The sequence below is a fragment of the Bufo bufo genome, chromosome 2 (assembly GCF_905171765.1).
Source record: "Bufo bufo chromosome 2, aBufBuf1.1, whole genome shotgun sequence".
NCBI classification, from domain to species: Eukaryota; Metazoa; Chordata; class Amphibia; order Anura; family Bufonidae; genus Bufo; species Bufo bufo.
In genome coordinates this window covers 574114343-574133949 of record NC_053390.1, presented here as the reverse complement: position 1 = coordinate 574133949, position 19607 = coordinate 574114343, and the positions used below count along the sequence as shown (strand labels likewise).

The window sequence follows — 19607 nt, the reverse complement described above, 5'->3', positions numbered from 1 at the left end:
CAGGCTGTCAGCATGAAGTGGTGGGAGTAAAATGCAATACTCAGCAGTGTGGGAATTTTTTATCAAGTCGCTGGAGGACGTTACTGTGGCAGTATGCAGGATATGTGGGCAGAAGTTGAAGCACAGTCAGGGTGCTAATGTTAGTACTGTGTTAACATGTGGAGCGTCACCATAAAGTGCCTTGGTAAAACTGTGGCACTAATGTAGTGGTACAGCCTGACCCAGCAACCGCTTCATCTGCCAGCGGCCCGCATGCCTTCTCCAGCAGTAAGGATTCCTCAACCTCAGCAGAAGGAAACTGTCGTTCCTTCCCTTTGTTAACTGCTCCTGATGCTCCTCTTCCTCCTCATCACGTGTTTTGCCACCAATCGATCACCGAGGTGATTGCAAAGAGAAAACAGTATGTTTTCATCCAACTGCGCAGAAGCTGAACGTGTACATGGCCAAGTTGCTGGTAATACAGTCCATCCCTTTCCATATCATGGACTCTGAACATTTCAGAAAACTCAGAGCTTTTGCCCACTCAAGATGGAAAGTCCCAAGCCTGTCAGTGTCTGGTACAATTCATGCCACCGTTGATGTATATTGCTGTAACTATGGCCAATATATGTCCTTTACAGCTCACTCGATAAATATGGTTTTGGCCCAGGCACAAGGTGATCGCAATGCCGTCTTTGCATTGTAATCTTCGGATTTCTGTGCCAATGTCCTCCTCTGCTTCCTCATCCTCCACCTTGTCCTCAGCCTCCACCGTAGGCACAGTTCAGAGTGGTCCTGCAGCATACCACCTATACAGAGCATGGCATTGTCACGTTGTTCTACACCTGGTCAACCTGGGCAAATTGAGTCACACCGGGGAGGAACTCCTCCACATCATCAACCAAGATATCGAATTCTGACTGTCTCCTTGCCAACTGGAGATAGGAACCATAGTCACAGATGGGAAGAACATTCTGTTGCACTGTGTCAGGGAGGGCAGACCTATGCATCATGCATGGTGCACGTCTTCAATCTGGTTGTCACCCGATTCTTGAAGTCTTCCAGCCACTGCAAGACGTCTTGAAAATGTCAAGTAAATTGTGCATGCACTTCAGCCACTCTTACCGTGCAAAACATGCCCTCTTGGACCTGCAAAGGCAGAATGGGGCTCCAAAACAAAGCTTCATATGTGACGTTTCCACACATTGGAACTCCACGCTCCACATGTTGGACCAACTGTATGAGCAGAGGAAACCTATGACCCATGTCTTGATGATGCAGATGGACAGGACTACTCCTCGGTGTAACTTTGATGTTAGACAGTGGCAGCTCATGTGTGACTCCTGCTGTTTGCTCAGGCCCTTTGAGGAGGCCACTTTATTTGTCAGTCACCAGGACTACGGGATGAATGATGTCATTCCACTACTTCACGTCCTTGAGGGGATGTTGATAAATCTGATTGGCGAGGGGACAGAAGATGTGGCGCCTACAATAATGCATACAATAATGTTTAAACAGTAAGTACAAAAAAAAATTGGGCTGGGTATAAAATTTTCAATAGATGGTTCTGCAAAAACGGAAACGTTCTTTTTGCGGAACCATTGACTTGAATGGAGCCACGGAACGTGATTTGCAGGCAATAATAGGACATGTTCTATCTTTAAATGGAACTGAAATACGGAAATATAGAAACGGAATGCAAACGGAGTACCTTCCGATGTTTTTGCAGACCCATTGAAGTGAATGGTTCCGCATCAGGACCGCAAATGGAACGCAAAAAAACTAAACGGACACGGGAAAAAAATACGGTGGTGTTCAGGAGGCCTAACATTGACCTGTAAGGCTCATTGACCTGTGAGTTCACACTTCTGTTATTTTGTCAGTTATTTCCATCACTAATTTTGAGCCAAATTCAGGAGTAAAGCCAACTCTTGGATTAGGTATCATGAATAGATCTGCACCTGTTCTGTGCTTCTGACCTGCACCTGCTTTGAGCTGACAATAACTGATTAGACTAACTTATCAAATAAGTGAAGTGTGAACCGTGAGCGGTCCGTGGTAACACGGCCTGGATTCCGGCTGAGAGCAGGAGCGCACGCCGTGCGCTTCATACCGCCACTGCACTACAGTAATACACTCGTACGCTCTCAGCAGGAATCCAGGCCGTGAAACACGGCCGTGTGCATTCGGCCTAATAGTGACACACAGTTATTCTACAGCTAACAGCTAACAGAAGGGAGTCAAACACATGTGTTTGCACTGTCACAACATGGATTAAAAGAACCTTGATGGGCATGTCCATGTATGTGTCCTGCCTGTCGTTCTGACACACAGTAACTGTTTTGCTTTCAGAAGGAACTAGCTATGCATGTTGCTGCACTGCACAGAGATGTACACTGAGATACATTGTCCCTAAAGTTTAACTGCAAGCCAGGATAGACCTACAGTACAGACCAAAAGTTTGGACACACCTTCTCATTCAAAGAGTTTTCTTTATTTTCATGACTATGAAAATTGTAGATTCACACTGAAGGCATCAAACCTATGAATTAACACATGTGGAATTATATACATAACAAACAAGTGTGAAACAACTGAAAATATGTCATATTCTAGGTTCTTCAAAGTAGTCACCTTTTGCGTTGATAACTGCTTTGCACACTCTTGGCATTCTCTTGATGAGCTTCAAGAGGTAGACCCCTGAAATGGTTTTCACTTCACAGGTGTGCCCAGTCAGGTTTAATAAGTGGGATTTCTTGTCTTATAAATGGGGTTTGGACCATCAGTTGCGTTGAGGAGAAGTCAGGTGGATACACAGCTGATAGTCCTACTGAATAGACTGTTAGAATTTGTATTATGGCAAGAAAAAAGCAGCTAAGTAAAGAAAAACGAGTGGCCATCATTACTTTAAGAAATGAAGGTCAGTCAGTCAGCCGAAAAATTGGGAAAACTTTGAAAGTAAGGGCTATTTGACCATGAAGGAGAGTGATGGGGTGCTGCGCCAGATGACCTGGCCTCCACAGTCACCGGACCTGAACCCAATCGAGATGGTTTGGGGTGAGCTGGACCGCAGAGTGAAGGCAAAAGGGCCAACAAGTGCTAAGCATCTCTGGGAACTCCTTCAAGACTGTTGGAAGACCATTTCAGGGGACAACCTCTTGAAGCTCATCAAGAGAATGCCAAGAGTGTGCAAAGCAGTAATCAAAGCAAAAGGTGGCTACTTTGAAGAACCTAGAATATGACATATTTTCAGTTGTTTCACACTTGTTTGTTATGTATATAATTCCACATGTGTTAATTCATAGTTTTGATGCCTTCATAGTCATGAAAATAAAGAAAACTCTTTGAATGAGAAGGTGTGTCCAAACTTTTGGTCTGTACTGTATATATACAGTACAGACCAAAAGTTTGGACACACCTTCTCATTCAAAGAGTTTTCTTTATTTTCATGACTATGAAGGCTTCAAAACTATGAATTAACACATGTGGAATTACAAACCGGATTCCAAAAAAGTTGGGACATTATACAAATCGTGAATAAAAACTGAATGCAATGATGTGGAGGTGCCAACTTCTAATATTTTATTCAGAATCGAGCATAAATCATGGAACAAAAGTTTAAACTGAGAAAATGTACCATTTTAAGGGAAAAATATGTTGAATCAGAATTTCATGGTGTCAACAAATCCCCAAAAAGTTGGGACAAGGCCATTTTCACCACTGTGTGGAACCTCCCCTTCTTCTTACAACACTCAACAGACGTCTGGAGACCGAGGAGACCAGTTTCTCAAGTTTAGAAATAGGAATGCTCTCCCATTCTTGTCTAATACAGGCCTCTAACTGTTCAATCGTCTTGGGTCTTCTTTGTTGCACCTTCCTCTTTATGATGCGCCAAATGTTCTCTATAGGTGAAAGATCTGGACTGCAGACTGGCCATTTCAGTACCCGGATCCTTCTCCTACGCAGCCATGATGTTGTGATTGATGCAGAATGTGGTTGTCACGAGGGTGTCAAGAGCCACGTCTGACTCCGTTATACCCGGGGTCAGGAAGTCGCAGCGGGTGGCTGCGCGTTCTATGTATAAAGACAGTGCTGTTTCGTAATGGTAGCTTTCTGGGTTTGCCTTGCAACCCTTTTTGGCTCACTCAGGGATCCGTAGCTTCTTCTCCTCAGCTGTTTCTTGTCCAGCACTTCTAACCTCCTTATATTCCCCTCTCTCACTTCTCTGGTTGCCAGATATAGAGCTTCCTGCCTGGACTTCTATACTGACCCACTGGAGCTGTGTAGCTGTGTTCCCTGGTTGTTGTTCCAGAACGTTACCCTCCGGATCCCTGTGGGCCTTGGTGGTCTGCTGTTGTCGCCCACCTGGGATTATATGTTTGTCTGTATTGTCTGTCCTCTCCTTGGTGTTTTCCTCTTAGTGTCAGTGGTGCGGACTAGTGATCCCACCGCCCCGTTCACTACATAGGGCTCCTCTTAGGGAAAGCCAGGGTTTAGGCACGTGATCGGCGTACGGGTGAGGAACCCGTCTAGGGACGTCAGGGCAGTCAGGTGCCAGCCGCAAGGTGAGTCAGGGGTCACCACCTTTCCCTCTCCCTTGGACAGGGCCTTCCCATTACGAAACAGCACTGTCTTTATACATAGAACGCGCAGCCACCCGCTGCGACTTCCTGACCCCGGGTATAACGGAGTCAGACGTGGCTCTTGACACCCTCGTGACAGTGGTCTGGCATTATCTTGTTGAAAAATGCAGGGTCTTCCCTGAAAAAGATGACGTCTGGATGGGAGCATATGGTGTTCTAGAACCTGAATATATTTTTCTGCATTGATGGTGCCTTTCCAGACATGCAAGCTACCCATGCCACATGCACTCATGCAACCCCATACCATCAGAGATGCAGGCTTCTGAACTGAGCGTTGATAACAACTTGGGTTGTCCTTGTCCTCTTTGGTCCGGATGACATGGCGTCCCAGATTTCCAAAAAGAACTTCGAATCGTGACTCGTCTTCCAGAACAGTCTTCCATTTTGCCACACTGCATTTTAAATGATCCATGGCCCAGTGACAACGCCTGAGCTTGTGGATCTTGCTTAGAAATGGCTTCTTCTTTGCACTGTAGAGTTTCAGCTGGCAACAGCGGATGGCATGGTGGATTGTGTTCACTGACAATAGTTTCTGGAAGTATTCCTGAGCCCATTCTGTGATTTCCTTTACAGTAGCATTCCTGTTTGTGGTGCAGTGTCGTTTAAGGGCCCGGAGATCACGGGCATCCAGTATGGTTTTAAGGCCTTGACCCTTACGCACAGAGATTGTTCCAGATTCTCTGAATCTTTGGATGATGTTATGCACAGTTGATGATGATAGATGCAAAGTCTTTGCAATTTTTTTACTGGGTAACACCTTTCTGATATTGCTCCACTATCTTTCTGCGCAACATTGTGGGAATTGGTGATCTTCTACCCATCTTGGCTTCTGAGAGACACTGCCACTCTGAGAAGCTCTTTTTTATTTCCAATCATGTTGCCAATTGACCTAATTAGTGTTAATTGGTCTTCCAGCTCTTCGTTATGCTCAAATTTACTTTTTCCAGCCTCTTATTGCTACTTGTCCCAACTTTTTGGGGATTTGTTGACACCGTGAAAATTAGAATCAACGTATTTTTCCTTTAAAATTATACATTTACTCGGATTAAACGTTTGATCTGTCATCTACGTTGTATTACAAATAAAATATTGATATTTGCCATCTCCACATCATTGCATTCAGTTTTTATTCACAATTTTTTTAGTGTCCCTACTTTTTTGGAATCCGGTTTGTATATACATAACAAACAAGTGTGAAACAACTGAAAATATGTCATATTCTAGGTTCTTCAAAGTAGCCACCTTTTGCTTTGATTACTGCTTTGGACACTCTTGGCATTCTCTTGATGAGCTTTAAGAGGTAGTCCCCTGAAATGGTCTTCCAACAGTCTTGAAGGAGTTCCCAGAGATGCTTAGCACTTGTTGGCCCTTTTGCCTTCACTCTGCCGTCCAGCTCACCCCAAACCATCTCGATTGGGTTCAGGTCCGGTGACTGTGGAGGCCAGGTCATCTGGCGCAGCACCCCATCACTCTCCTTCATGGTCAAATAGCCCTTATTTTCAACGTTTTCCCAATTTTCCGGCTGACTGACTGACCTTCATTTCTTAAAGTAATGATGGCCACTCATTTTTCTTTACTTAGCTGCTTTTTTCTTGCCATAATACAAATTCAAACAGTCTATTCAGTAGGACTATCAGCTGTGTATCCACCTGACTTCTCCTCAATGCCACTGATGGTCCCAACCCCATTTATAAGGCAAGAAATCCCACTTATTAAACCTGACAGGGCACACCTGTGAAGTGAAAACCATTTCAGGGGACTACCTCTTGAAACTCATCAAGAGAATGCCAAGAGTGTGCAAAGCAGTAATCAAAGCAAAAGGTGGCTACTTTGAAGAACCTAGAATATGACATATTTTCAGTTGTTTCACACTTGTTTGTTATGTATATAATTCCATATGTGTTAATTCATAGTTTTGATGCCTTCAGTGTGAATCTACAATTTTCATAGTCATGAAAATAAAGAAAACTCTTTGAATGAGAAGGTGTGTCCAAACTTTTGGTCTGTACTGTATATATATATATATATATATATATATATTCGCTCTGGTAGACAGGGTGTGCGGATGCAGTACAGAGGCAAATTACCAGTTCTTAAATCAAACTTCTGTGTTTATTCACACATAAAGCAAAAACAAAACATCACTTTGCAGTCTTTGTGTCAGTTCACACACGATGGAAAGTCCACATAGCAAAAAATCACCTTGTTGGCAGTTCTGCCTCCAGAAGTCTATAGCAGGCTTTTAGCACGGCACAAGCCTCAGATCCCAGCAAACACACCTCCTGAGCTCCACTGTCAGACTGAGGAAATCCCCCTCACCTAGCAGTGCTGGCTGGTTTTAAGGCCTGGCCAAAACCGGCCTGGAACATGGGGAGTAGTCACCCACCCAGCACTTTGACTACTCCCAGTAAGAGCCGTCCCGAATCAGTTATACTGCCATACTAGCTATTAAGGTGTCAAACAGCAACTGCTGCTGACACATAAAAAACAGATCTTAATCCACTAAAGCCAGGAACCTCGGTGACACGTACCTATCATCCACGATGATTCCTTGTCCCTTCTTATAATATATATATATGTGAAACTCCAAAAAAATTTATATCGTGCAAAGTTAAAAGTCACCTAAAAGGTGAAACTAATATATGAGATAGACTTATTACATGCAAAGCGAGATAGTTCAAGCCTTTATTTGTTATAATTTGGATGTTTATGGCTTACAACTTATGAAACCCCAAATTCTCAATTTTGAGGTACCCTTTGCTCAGGGGGTATGGATTAATTAGCTGACTAGAGTGTGACACTTTGAGCCGAGAATATTGAACCTTTTCACAAAATTCAAATTTTAAGCTGCATTAATGCAATTCCTATAAATTTGCATTACTGAAATAAATGGACTTTTGCACGATATTCTAATTTTTAGAGTTTCACCTGTATATATATATAAATATACACACTCACCTAAAGAATTATTAGGAACACCTGTTCTATTTCTCATTAATGCAATTATCTAGTCAACCAATCACATGGCAGTTGCTTCAATGCATTTAGGGGGGTGGTCCTGGTCAAGACAATCTCCTGAACTCCAAACTGAATGTCAGAATGGGAAAGAAAGTTGATTTAAGCAATTTTGAGCGTGGCATGGCTGTTGGTGCCAGACGGGCCGGTCTAAGAATTTCACAATCTGCTCAGTTACTGGGATTTTCACTCACAACCATTTCTAGGGTTTACAAAGACTGGTGTGAAAAGGGAAAAACATCCAGTATGCGGCAGTCCTGTGGGCAAAAATGCCTTGTGGATGCTAGAGGTCAGAGGAGAATGGGCCAACTGATTCAAGCTGATAGAGGAGCAACGTTGACTGAAATAACCACTCGTTACAACCGAGGTATGCAGCAAAGCATTTGTGAAGCCACAACACGCACAACCTTGAGGCGGATGGGCTACAACAGCAGAAGACCCCACCGGGTACCACTCATCTCCACTACAAATAGGAAAAAGAGGCTACAATTTGCACGAGCTCACCAAAATTGGACTGTTGAAGACTGGAAAAATGTGAATTTGGCGTAAACAGAATGAGAACATGTATCCATCCTCTGATGGCTACTTCCAGCAGGATAATGCACCATGTCACAAAGCTCGAATCATTTCAAATTGGTTTCTTGAACATGACAATGAGTTTACTGTACTAAAATGGCCCCCACAGTCACTAGATCTCAACCCAATAGAGCATCTTTGGGATGTGGTGGAACGGGAGCTTCGTGCCCTGGATGTGCATCCCTCAAATCTCCATCAACTGCAAGATGCTATCCTATCAATATGGGCCAACATTTCTAAAGAATGCTATCAGCACCTTGTTGAATCAATGCCACGTAGAATTAAGGCAGTTCTGAAGGCAATAGGGAGTCCAACACCGTATTAGTATGGTGTTCCTAATAATTCTTTAGGTGAGTGTATATTGTAGAAAAGCGCAAGGAAGATATGTGTCACCGAGGTTCCTGGCCTCGGTGAGGTAAGAGCCGGTAATTTTAGGTGTCAGCGGCAGCTAGTGCTGACTGACACTATTGGTTATTTAGTGTGGCTGTAAAGCCGATCCGGGCCGGCTCTTACTGGGAGCAGCCAAAGTGCAGGGTGGGTGGCTGTTCCTCACGTTCCAGGCCGGGTTTTGGGTAGGGATATAAAGCCCAGCCAGCAGTCTCAGGTGTGTGGATTATCCTCCATTTCACAGTGAAGCTGTGGAGACTCTGTGGTTTTGGGATCTGCCTGAGGTGGGCCGTGCTAAAGGGCTGAGAGCCGCATTTCTGGGAAGCAGGCCCTAAAGCCTGTTGGGGACTGCTACTACCAAAAAACGCTGACAAGGTGAATGCTTTTTGTTCTGTGGAATTGCCATGGTGTGAATGAACACCAAGATGACTGTCATTTTTGTTTATGTGTGAATAAACACTGCATTGTTTAAGTCAAAGACTTTGCTTTTGCCTCTGTACTGCGTCCACTAATCTGCCTACCAGAGCGAATCCTTACAATATATATATATATATAGTGTTGGTTGTGTCGGCTTAAATTATTAGGCTCAGTGTGATTCACATAACCAACATGCAGATTTAGTATTATAGGAGTTTATATCACAAGCAGGTCTTTTTTTTCCCTGCCCTCTCATCCCCTATTACTGTAGATTGATGGGGATCCTACTGGGAGGACTCCAACAATAATGATAATGGGGGCCCCGCAACCCCTGCAGCACCCTAAGATAAACGGAAGGGCCTGACGAACATGCATTTAGCGCTACATTCATTTCTAAAGGAATTCCCACAGAAATTAATGGAGTGGCCACTCGCATGTGTAAGCCGCTGCTCTGTTTATTTCAGGGGGAGCTTCAGGAAGTATGGGACTCCAGTTCTCATGATCAGTGGTGGATAGGGGATAACTTCAAACAACCAGACTACCTCTTTAAGTTATACCATTGGTAATCTCCTAATTACGGTAGATAGTGATGCGATGTAATGGTTCTGTGGATAGGGGATAACTTCAAACAACCGAAAAACCCTTTTAACGCTCCTACACCTTTGGACCCTATCAGGCACCAGGTCCTGGTGTCAATTGTTACCTCTGCAACCCCTATGGCTATGCCACTGGCAATAACTACAAAACTACGTTAAAGGATAACTGTCACATTTAGACCCTAATTTCAATTTTCATATATGTAGTTACTAATAATATGATATTCCAAAATCAGTTACTATTAGACTGACTTACCCCATACTTAATAAGATTCAGCCCTTAGCAACCAGTCTGCATAAAACTGCAATTTCACTATTCAGTTAAGATGGCCGCCACTGCCCTCACCCTGAGGCTAATCCCGCCTGCCCTCACTAGCCAGTAACAATAGCCCCCCAAAAGTGTCAGTAACCAGAGCCCTCCCCCCTAAAGGGTTAATCTCCTGCAGCACAAAGGGGTCCTCTTACCACATGTTGCTTTCATTTATACACTGAGCAGATGGCAGATCTCCCTTCCCTGGTGTGCACTACTCCAATTCTGCATTCTCCAGCTCTGCTGAGTGAGGGAGCGTCTGCCAAGCGCAGGGACAGGGAGAAGTGCACACAGCCCAGGCACCATTATCAGCTGCTGGGTAGGACCTGGCTTTAATCATTTACTTACAGTCCCTGGCTGTCAGTAATGTGAGCCTGCACGCTGCGTGCTCCGTCCTTCAACAGATAGACGGACCATGCCTAGCAACCCTATTTTAAGCACAGGTAAAAGTAGGCAGTACAGGGAACAAAAATGTGGAATTAAGGGGTAATTGAATACACAGTGAAAGGTTGAAATAGGGCCACCAAGGTGATATTAATCACCACAATCCAATCGACCAAAAAAAAAATATACGACAGTTATCCTTTAACTTCCTAATAACTATATAACTTCTGTACACAAAGATATATATGACATACTGTACATTTATTATGAGAATAACCATATTAAAAAATATTTCATATATTCTGAAGTAAACACTTACTCATTTTTGCTGCAAAGATTTGTGTCAGAACTTACACAACATTTGCATTTTCCACACTGAGTCATAAACAATGGGATGACTTTGTCTCCTGTAAGAAAGGTGATAGAAGAATGACTACTGTATATTGTTAAGGCGGTCCCCCATCAATCCTGGGAGTGATGTTTCCATAGAGAATGAATGGAGCGAAAAGTCATATGCTTCACCTGCCTCTTCATCAGATGCCTCTTATCAGGATCAGTAGGGGTTCTAGGCGTCAGACCCCCAGCAAATAGTTGTCCCCTATTCTGTGGGTAATGGATAACTTCTAAACTTGGCACAGCCCCTTACATTTACAGTTTAGTACACAAAATTATTATTTTTTCCAAAACTGATGTAAAATAAAACTGGCTTAGTTGTCCAAAGCAACCAATGAGATTCTATCTTTTATTTTTCTGAGCTCATTTGGAAAATTAAAGGTGGAATCTGATTCAGTAATAAACTTCTAGTACTATTAGAAAGTACAGCATGTTTTGCCAAAAAACAAGCCCTTGTGAAGAGAATGTGAACAGAAAAATAAAATAATTATGGCTTTGGGAAGGTGAGAGAGAGACAGGGTGAGAGAGAGAGACAGGGTGAAATAGAGAGAGAGTCAAAGACTCTGTTCTCTTTACTGTTTACCCACTTGGTGTGCAGCAGCAAGTATAATTACATACTCAGAATACTAAGGGTTCTCCATAATGAGAAAAAGTGCCCTTTAGTGTTTTTCTCAACAATATATGCATTGTCTAAAGGGTACTCTTTCTCTTTATGGAGAACCATTAGTACATATGCATAGTATTGTATGCCAGGCGATGCCCCCAGTATGCCGACTATGTGCGCACAGTATAGTATGCCAGGCGATGCCCCTCTGGGTTTCTGGAAAACATATTCAATTTAGCTTGCCTAAACCTAATTGATGCTGGCAGATGTTAGACATGATAATTTTCATATATTTTATCCAGAAACCCAGAGGAGCATTGTCTAGCCTACAATAGATATCTTGTATATCAACTGGACTCCATAATAGAAATAGTACCCACCCAGAGGTTCCCCCTAAGGCTTTGCAAATAGAAATGTTGTTCTCATCTGCTTTTTTAAAGCGTTTTTGTCCTGAAAGAACTAGTTGCAGAATTGAGACTGAATAAGGTATTTTTCCAGCTTTGCTACATAAGCATGTTGAAAAGGAAGGAAGGAAGGCATCTCTGCCAATCTGCTGTGTGAAAATAATGAAAATTGCTGCTGTGTTCTCTTTACTGTTTACCCACTTGGTGTGCAGCAGCAAGTATAATTACATACTCAGAATACTAAGGGTTCTCCATAATAAGGAAAAGTGCCCTTTAGACAACGCATATTTAATGTGCCTGCCACTGTCCTGCTCCACCAAGTGGGCATAGGCCACAACTTACTAACCCATCTGGTCCCTTTAAAGTCCCCACGATCCAGACTCACTTTCCCTCCTCTACCCACCAGTAGCTGATCCAACCACCAGCATCTCACATGTTTCTCACTGCTGCAGGCTGTGGCCTGAGCTTTCCCGCCAGGCCTTTCAGGTCTGTTGATAGGGTTTGTTAGTTAACTGGCAAGGTCTAGTTTGCTAGATAACTGTGAAAATTTGCTATTCTGTTCATCTCCCTGTGTAACTACCTCTGCTTGTTTACCGATTCTGACCTTCTGCTGCCTTACCTGACCTGTGCATGTTTATCATATTGAGCCTTTGCTTCCTGCCCTTCATGGACTAGTTTCACAGTTTCACATGAACTTTGCCTGCCCTGAACTCTGCCTGTTAAAGAATTTAAGTATAGCCTGATCCCTCAATGCTTTGCATTGGTTTCTCTGACCAATGTGGGTCAGCAATCAACCATTTTAAGAGGTATTGGCCTAGTGGCTCCCCTGCAGTGATATCCAGATCTCTGTATAGGGTATAGCACAGTGCTCCCAAAACCTCTACTCATAAACAAAATCTTTAATCAAAGATTTAATTACTGTAACTTTAAGCAATAATAAAATCTGTCATAAAGGTGTACTTTTTTTTTTAAAGCTTTCCTTGACAAACCATATCAACTTTTTACCATTATGCTTATATTTCTTTTTATTACAAGCCTTACCAGGTTTCAGATCTGTTACTCCTTCACCAACACTCTCTACAATCCCAGCACCTTCATGGCCAGGTATGAGAGGGTATTTTATGCCACTTATTTCCCCTTTTAAAATATGATCGTCTGTACGACAAATTCCAGTTGCCACAATCTGTAGGAACACAAAAGATTTAACATTTTAACCACGAGTGGATTACCACTAATTGTCATGCTTCTCCTTGATGTGGTTTCACATGAAGCACGGGTGCAGTACAGGTAAAAGATAAACCACTTGCTGTTACAATCACTTGGGTGCAATTTGTAATAACACCCTAAGGGTACATCCACACATTGTGGATATGTTGCAATGCAAAGAATGAAATCTGCAACAAAATCCACATCAAAATTCACATGTAATCTAAATTGTCAGCGAAGCCCCATCTATAAGTGGAGCTCCTGGTACTGGTGAAGTGCTGATTGTGGAAGAAAGCATACTTTTTTTTCAAAATTTTGCACCCCTATAAAGTGGTATACCCATCTGCTAAAGTGATAGCATAGCACAAAAAGATGCAATACCTTTATAATTGAGGGGGAGTGGGTGACTGACCTCTTTGAATCCTACCAAATCAAAGTGTAACGGGAAGTGGGTATGGAGTTATTGACCCACTACACCAACTAACCGGTTTGCGTTCGGTCTAATCCTAAGGACATTATCCTGGTGATTACAGATGAGCAAAGTTTTCAAAAATTTTATTTGGCTTCTTTGCCGAACTTCATCAAAAAATTGGATCTGTTACGAATTACTTTGTAACAAATCATATTCCATTGTATGGAGCAGGTGCAATGACTGGGAACGGTGATTGTGCCACCTCCTGGCATTTAAACCCTCTGTTGCCACCTTTAATGCTGATTGTGGCATCTGAGAGTCACATTCATCAATCAGGGGGGATAATCAGGGGTTAAAACTATATAAAAAATATATACACTCACCTCATCCATTTGGTCGGGGAGAGGCCATCGTGGGCATCTTGATTGAAGAAAACGCACCAATTCTTCCCCGTAATGATGTGTGATGTGAGAATTGGTGCATTTTCTTCAATGAAGATGGCCACGACAGCCTCTTCACACTCAAATGGATGAGGTGAGTGTTTTTTTTTATTTTTTTTATCACCATTTCAGGAAAAATTGATTTGTTACCATGAATCGCTAGGTAATTCTGATTTGTGGCAAATCGAAATAGTGGGGCAGTGACAGACATGAGCTACCATTATAACACTGAGGTTGGAATCCACCAAAACATAAAATGACGGTATATACTAGCAATATGCTATCACCTATTCACCTAAATGGAGCGAGTACTTGTAATTACACTATGCCGCCACTACAAGGGAGATGATGCTTAGAATAATGAAGAGGAAGCAGTGCTCGCATTGAGTGCCGCCTCCTCTTCAAACAGGTGATCATGGGGGGTGCTGGGTGTCGGACCCCCGCTGACCAGATATTGATGACCTATTCTGATGATAGGTCATTAACATGTATGGCCTGTACAACCACTTTAGGGGCTCATGCACACGACTGTTGGCTGTTTTGCGCTTTGCAAATTGCATCGATATCGTTTGTGTGCATTTCGCATTTTACGGTACGACTGGCCCTAATAAACAGTGCTATCCTTGTCTATAATGCAAACAAGAATAGGACATGTTCTATAATTTTGCGAACGGCACAGAACGGATGTGTGGAAGCAGACAGCACACTGAGTGCTGTCCACATCTTTTACAGCCCTATTTAATTTAAAAAATGCAGATCGGTTGCAGACCAAAAATTTTGTGTGCATGTGCCCTAAGGCTATACTTAGAACATTCTTTGCTGATATTGCAATATTAGAACTTCTGCACATTCCTTGCAGATTTGGAATATCTTTTAACTAAATTGTTATAATAAATCTTATAAATAAAATAAAGTTGTTTTCAAGTAGAAATATCACCTTTATGCGAACTTCATGAGCCTTTGGTGGTGCAACTTCAATCTCTTCTATGCTGAGCGGTTGATTAGGTGCCCAGCACACCGCAGCTTTACATTTGATTACCTGAATGTGAAATAATAATAAGACTGAACTTCTTCAGCTGCAGAAGTTGAGAATAGTATCCACTTACTTTTTTATTCACATTGGTCACCCCATTTTCTGTATAATTGTAGAGTTGTAAGATAAATCATATATTTTGTGCAAGAACAAATAAGTAGAAAATAAAAAACATTACTGCCAGACTACTGTTTTTTTTTTTCTTTTTTTAATCCGGTACACACAATTAGCTCTATTTTGAACCATTTTTCTAATGGTCTATATACCAGGGAATATTCATGGCCAATATGGCAAGTATGGTGATAGATTTATATTAGTCTGATGCATTCCTGTAGAGTTTATACACCTAATAATATATTGTATGACCATGCATTAAAAGTGAATGAGCAATTTTGGGCATGAATAGGAAGATTTTCCTGGGGTATACACTGGACACCACAAATATGGTGAACTTAAATTGTAACTAGTAAATATATACAGTATAGACCAAAAGTTTGGACACACCTTCTCATTCAAAGAGTTTTCTTTATTTTCATGACTATGAAGGCATCAAAACTATGAATTAACACATGTGGAATTATATACATAACAAACAAGTGTGAAACAACTGAAAATATGTCATATTCTAGGTTCTTCACCACCTTTTGCTTTGATTACTGCTTTGCACACTCTTGGCATTCTCTTGATGAGCTTCAAGAGGTAGTCCCCTGAAATGGTCTTCCAACAGTCTTGAAGGAGTTCCCAGAGATGCTTAGCACTTGTTGGCCCTTTTGCCTTCACTCTGCGGTCCAGCTCACCCCAAACCATCTCGATTGGGTTCAGGTCCGGTGACTGTGGAGGCCAGGTCATCTGGCGCAGCACCCAATCACTCTCCTTCAACGCCACTGATGGTCCCAACCCCATTTATAAGGCAAGAAATCCCACTTATTAACCTGACAGGGCACACATGTGAAGTGAAAACCATTTCAGGGGACTACCTCTTGAAGCTCATCAAGAGAATGCCAAGAGTGTGCAAAGCAGTAATCAAAGCAAAAGGTGGCTACTTTGAAGAACCTAGAATATGACATATTTTCAGTTGTTTCACACTTGTTTGTTATGTATATAATTCCACATGTGTTAATTCATAGTTTTGATGCCTTCAGTGTGAATCTACAATTTTCATAGTCATGAAAATAAAGAAAACTCTTTGAATGAGAAGGTGTGTCCAAACTTTTGGTCTGTACTGTATATTGAGATATTTTTTATTATTTGCCCATAAAAAAGAAATTACTGTTCAATAAGTTGTCGGTAGGTGGCACCAGATTAATGTGTTACAGTACAGATTTACGCTCTTTAGTCAGTCTCTACTTTTGGTATTTCTCCCAAATGCCAAATGTTGAAAACATATATTTATTTTTTAATACATACAGTTCTTTTAGGACTTCCAGTTGACATAACATAATTTATAAATTTTGCCTAGAATGTTTCTTTAAAGGCTATGTACACCTTTTGGAGGCAATTTTTTTTATTATTGCATTTGGATATAAAAATAATAAAGTGCCTTCTAAAATAGGGCTCAGAGTATAGGGAAGAGGGAAAGAGATCTGAAACCTGATGTTGCCCTAATCTTTATACCCTGCCTACAAACGGAATGGGTCGATCCCGTATCAGTAACCTCCTATATACCCTAAGAAGGCCCTGACATCAGGATAGAATCCAACACCGCTTAATTAGGTGAATATGTGATTACAAAAAATATTTAAAAAGGAGACAAAGTCCCACAATTTGCCAATACCCAAAAAAATCTATATGTCAGAGAGCGTAAAGATATACAGAATGAAAATAGATCCACTTAGTCAATAATTTAGTCTGTCCCAGGTGGTTACCTTAGATATCAACAATTAACCTCATGTGATGTAGTCGTTCCAACGCGTTTCACCTCCATCATCTCTAATGGCTCATCAGGGGACTATTATGATTTTACATGGATCAATGCTAAATAGGTGTACCAATATATCAACCTTAACCTACTCACACCATACCTCTAAAACCCATATCATATACAAATTGACATCTATAGATGCTTAATGTAGGCCATAATCACATCACCAGTATTGGTAATAGCCCTCCAATTAACTGTAGATAGTTGTAAATGATCCCCAATAGATATTCAATACAGAGGGGGTACATCCTAAATAACATGGTTCTTGCGTGCCCCAAACATGTTACTCAGCTCGGTCTGCAGCATTGTCCTGTAACAGAGTGGAAGGAAAACAGGTAGAGGAGCCTCCGGTGCCGGTGGAGCGAGTGTCTCCTAGATAGTTCGGGTCAGTTTTTTTTTGTTTTTCACATATTCACCTGTTTTTTTAAATTATTTTTTATAATCACATATTCACCTGTATAAACGGTGGTGGGTTCTATCCTGATGTCAGGGCATTCTTAGGGTATATAGGAGGCTTCTGATACAGGATCGCATCTATCGGGCGGCCATTACGTTTGTAGGCAGGGTATAAAGATTAGGCAAACATCAGGGTTCAGATTTATTTCCCTCTTCCCTATACTCTGAGCCCTATTTTAGAAGGTACTTTATGGTATGTTTTAATGTATCCAATAAAGGATGTCTTAATGGTGGCGGTCTGTGAATAATTAGATTGCTTTTCACCACTATTATTATTTGGATCCCCTGACGGGAATTTGTCAGAACTGTGAATTCTTTAAACACTGATTATAGCTCAGTTCTTATTTTACTGATAAGAATGTGGTTTAAATAAGTGGTTATGACCTCTTATTAGTTTAGAGAAGAGGGTTATTGGATGACCGGCACAAAGTGTAAGTACCAGTCACACAGTTAGACAAACAGTTAACTCTTTGTGACAGAATGGCTCAATATTTTTTAATAAAGACTAATTGAAAATATGATTTCTAGCCAAAAATTAGTAAAATGCATCAGTAAACAAAAATTGCCTCTGAAGGTGTACATAGCCTTTAAATTTTAAAAAGATTCATAAGGCCTAAACTCAAGGAAATGCTACCTTGGCTAGGGTATTTGATTAGTGTAGGTTAGTGTATCTAAGTAAATCTGCCCTGTAGGAACTAGGAAGGAAATCCTAGCTACAATTCTGGGATAAAAAATAATTAAAGTCTGAAAGAAGAACTTGGTAATGCCTACAGTGCTTGAGCTGGATTGTGAAATATATGGGTATTTTAAACACAGACATGACGCTCCATCTTTTTCATGTACAATCTTAAAAACTCTTTTTCTAACATATGAAGTAGGGAGGCAGAAGGAATGAAGTAATGTATGGCTGAAGGATAAAACCTCACACTGGGATTGTTTATAATCTGACACCAAGGAGACACATAGTTGTGCATAGGAGCTGTATATGTAAGAAATATTAAAGAAGACAATTGGCATTATTTTTTTTATTTTTTTTATTTTAGGTGCTTTGGTTGCAAAACGAACATTTTCTTCAATGCATATTCTCAATTGTAATATGTTCCTAGATCGGTTCCATGAGTTGAAAGCTCCACACACTTACAATCCAAAGAGAGCAGCTGTAATGGTTAAGGCCAGGGTTACACAATAACATTTATCACACGATTATTTGTCACAGTAATGTTGCGCAATAATAGTCTATGGTAGGGATGCCCAACCTGCGGCCCGCCAGCTGTTGCAAAACTACAACTCCCAGCATCCCTGAACAGCCTACAGCTATTAGGGTATGCTGGGAGTTGTAGTCCTGCAACAACTGGAGGGCCGCAGGTTGAGCATCCCTGGTCTATGGTATCACACTGTCACATGTGACGTGACTGCAATCTGAATCTTGCACAAAAATCCAAGTACAATTTTTTTTATACTGTTGGTCTCAGTGGCAGCATGTCAAACGTTGCAGCACCACACCATAGACTGATATTACATAAAATGCTGTGCGACATATAGGTCACACGACACATATAGTAGTGTACGAGGTTGTACACTTTTTATCGCAAGACTTATTGTCAAGTGACATTGTAGCCATACCATAAATAGCAAATTATCTATTTTTGAAATTTTGAGAAAGAGAAATCTTTGGCTGGGGTTCAAACCCTCTGCTGAACAGCATGACTGCTTAAATCCCTGGTTAAAATTTCACAATGTTATCTACAAAGCATTTAATAGTAATGCATAACATGTTCTATTGTCCTTTTTTTTCCAGAATTTGCAGAAATGGCAAAGTCCTAGTCTTCTGTAGTGACTGCTAATGGGAAAAGTGCTGTTTAGTTTTGCAAAAACATGCAATACATTTAACTGGACGTAGACTTAGAGAAGCAAGTGTATTAACCAACAACATTTTACATGTAAAACATCGAGCAATGTAACATAAAACTAATTTCACTTTATGTATGAATTGAAAAAACATAGATACAAATATATAAAGGTGAGCAGTTAGTGTCTTGTCATAACTTATAAATTAGGAAAATCTAAACACATAAGTACTCCTACTTACTTTTCCAGCAGTAGCCATATTACACTTCCTTCCACAAACCTTTCCAGGAGTTAATGTGAATCATTTTCACACTTTTCATTTACTAAAAGATCCAAATTACACCTCCCATTCCCTCCCCTTCTACATGGCTAAGTGCCTAGGACATATGCCTGAAAGCAGCATTTATAGACTTACATGTAGTTGCAGAATGTTTTTGTTTATTTGTGTAGATTCGGTGATAGGACAACGATAAGTTGGTAAATGATTTCCAAGAGTGGAGACTACACAGATCAGGTATAATGGGAAGCTCTACACCTATTCTGCGTTTAGACCTGTTCCTGGTTTTGGCTGGCAACCAATGAT

General features: G+C 41.3%; 1 protein-coding gene across 2 annotated transcripts in view; it reads right to left on the bottom strand.

Moving 5' to 3' along the window:
- LOC120989839 (alcohol dehydrogenase 1-like) overlaps nucleotides 1-19389 on the bottom strand; it is a 60452-nt gene extending 41063 nt beyond the window's left edge. For both annotated transcript variants that reach the window (XM_040418193.1, XM_040418195.1), the window contains exons 1-4: nucleotides 19266-19389; nucleotides 14704-14805; nucleotides 12750-12891; nucleotides 10627-10714 (exon numbers count right to left, since the gene is read on the bottom strand). In XM_040418193.1, coding sequence (XP_040274127.1) covers nucleotides 10627-10714; nucleotides 12750-12891; nucleotides 14704-14805; nucleotides 19266-19283 — 350 coding nt within the window. In that variant the 5' untranslated portion in view covers nucleotides 19284-19389. The remainder of the gene's footprint in view (nucleotides 1-10626; nucleotides 10715-12749; nucleotides 12892-14703; nucleotides 14806-19265) is intronic.
- Nucleotides 19390-19607: the final 218 nt, after the last annotated feature.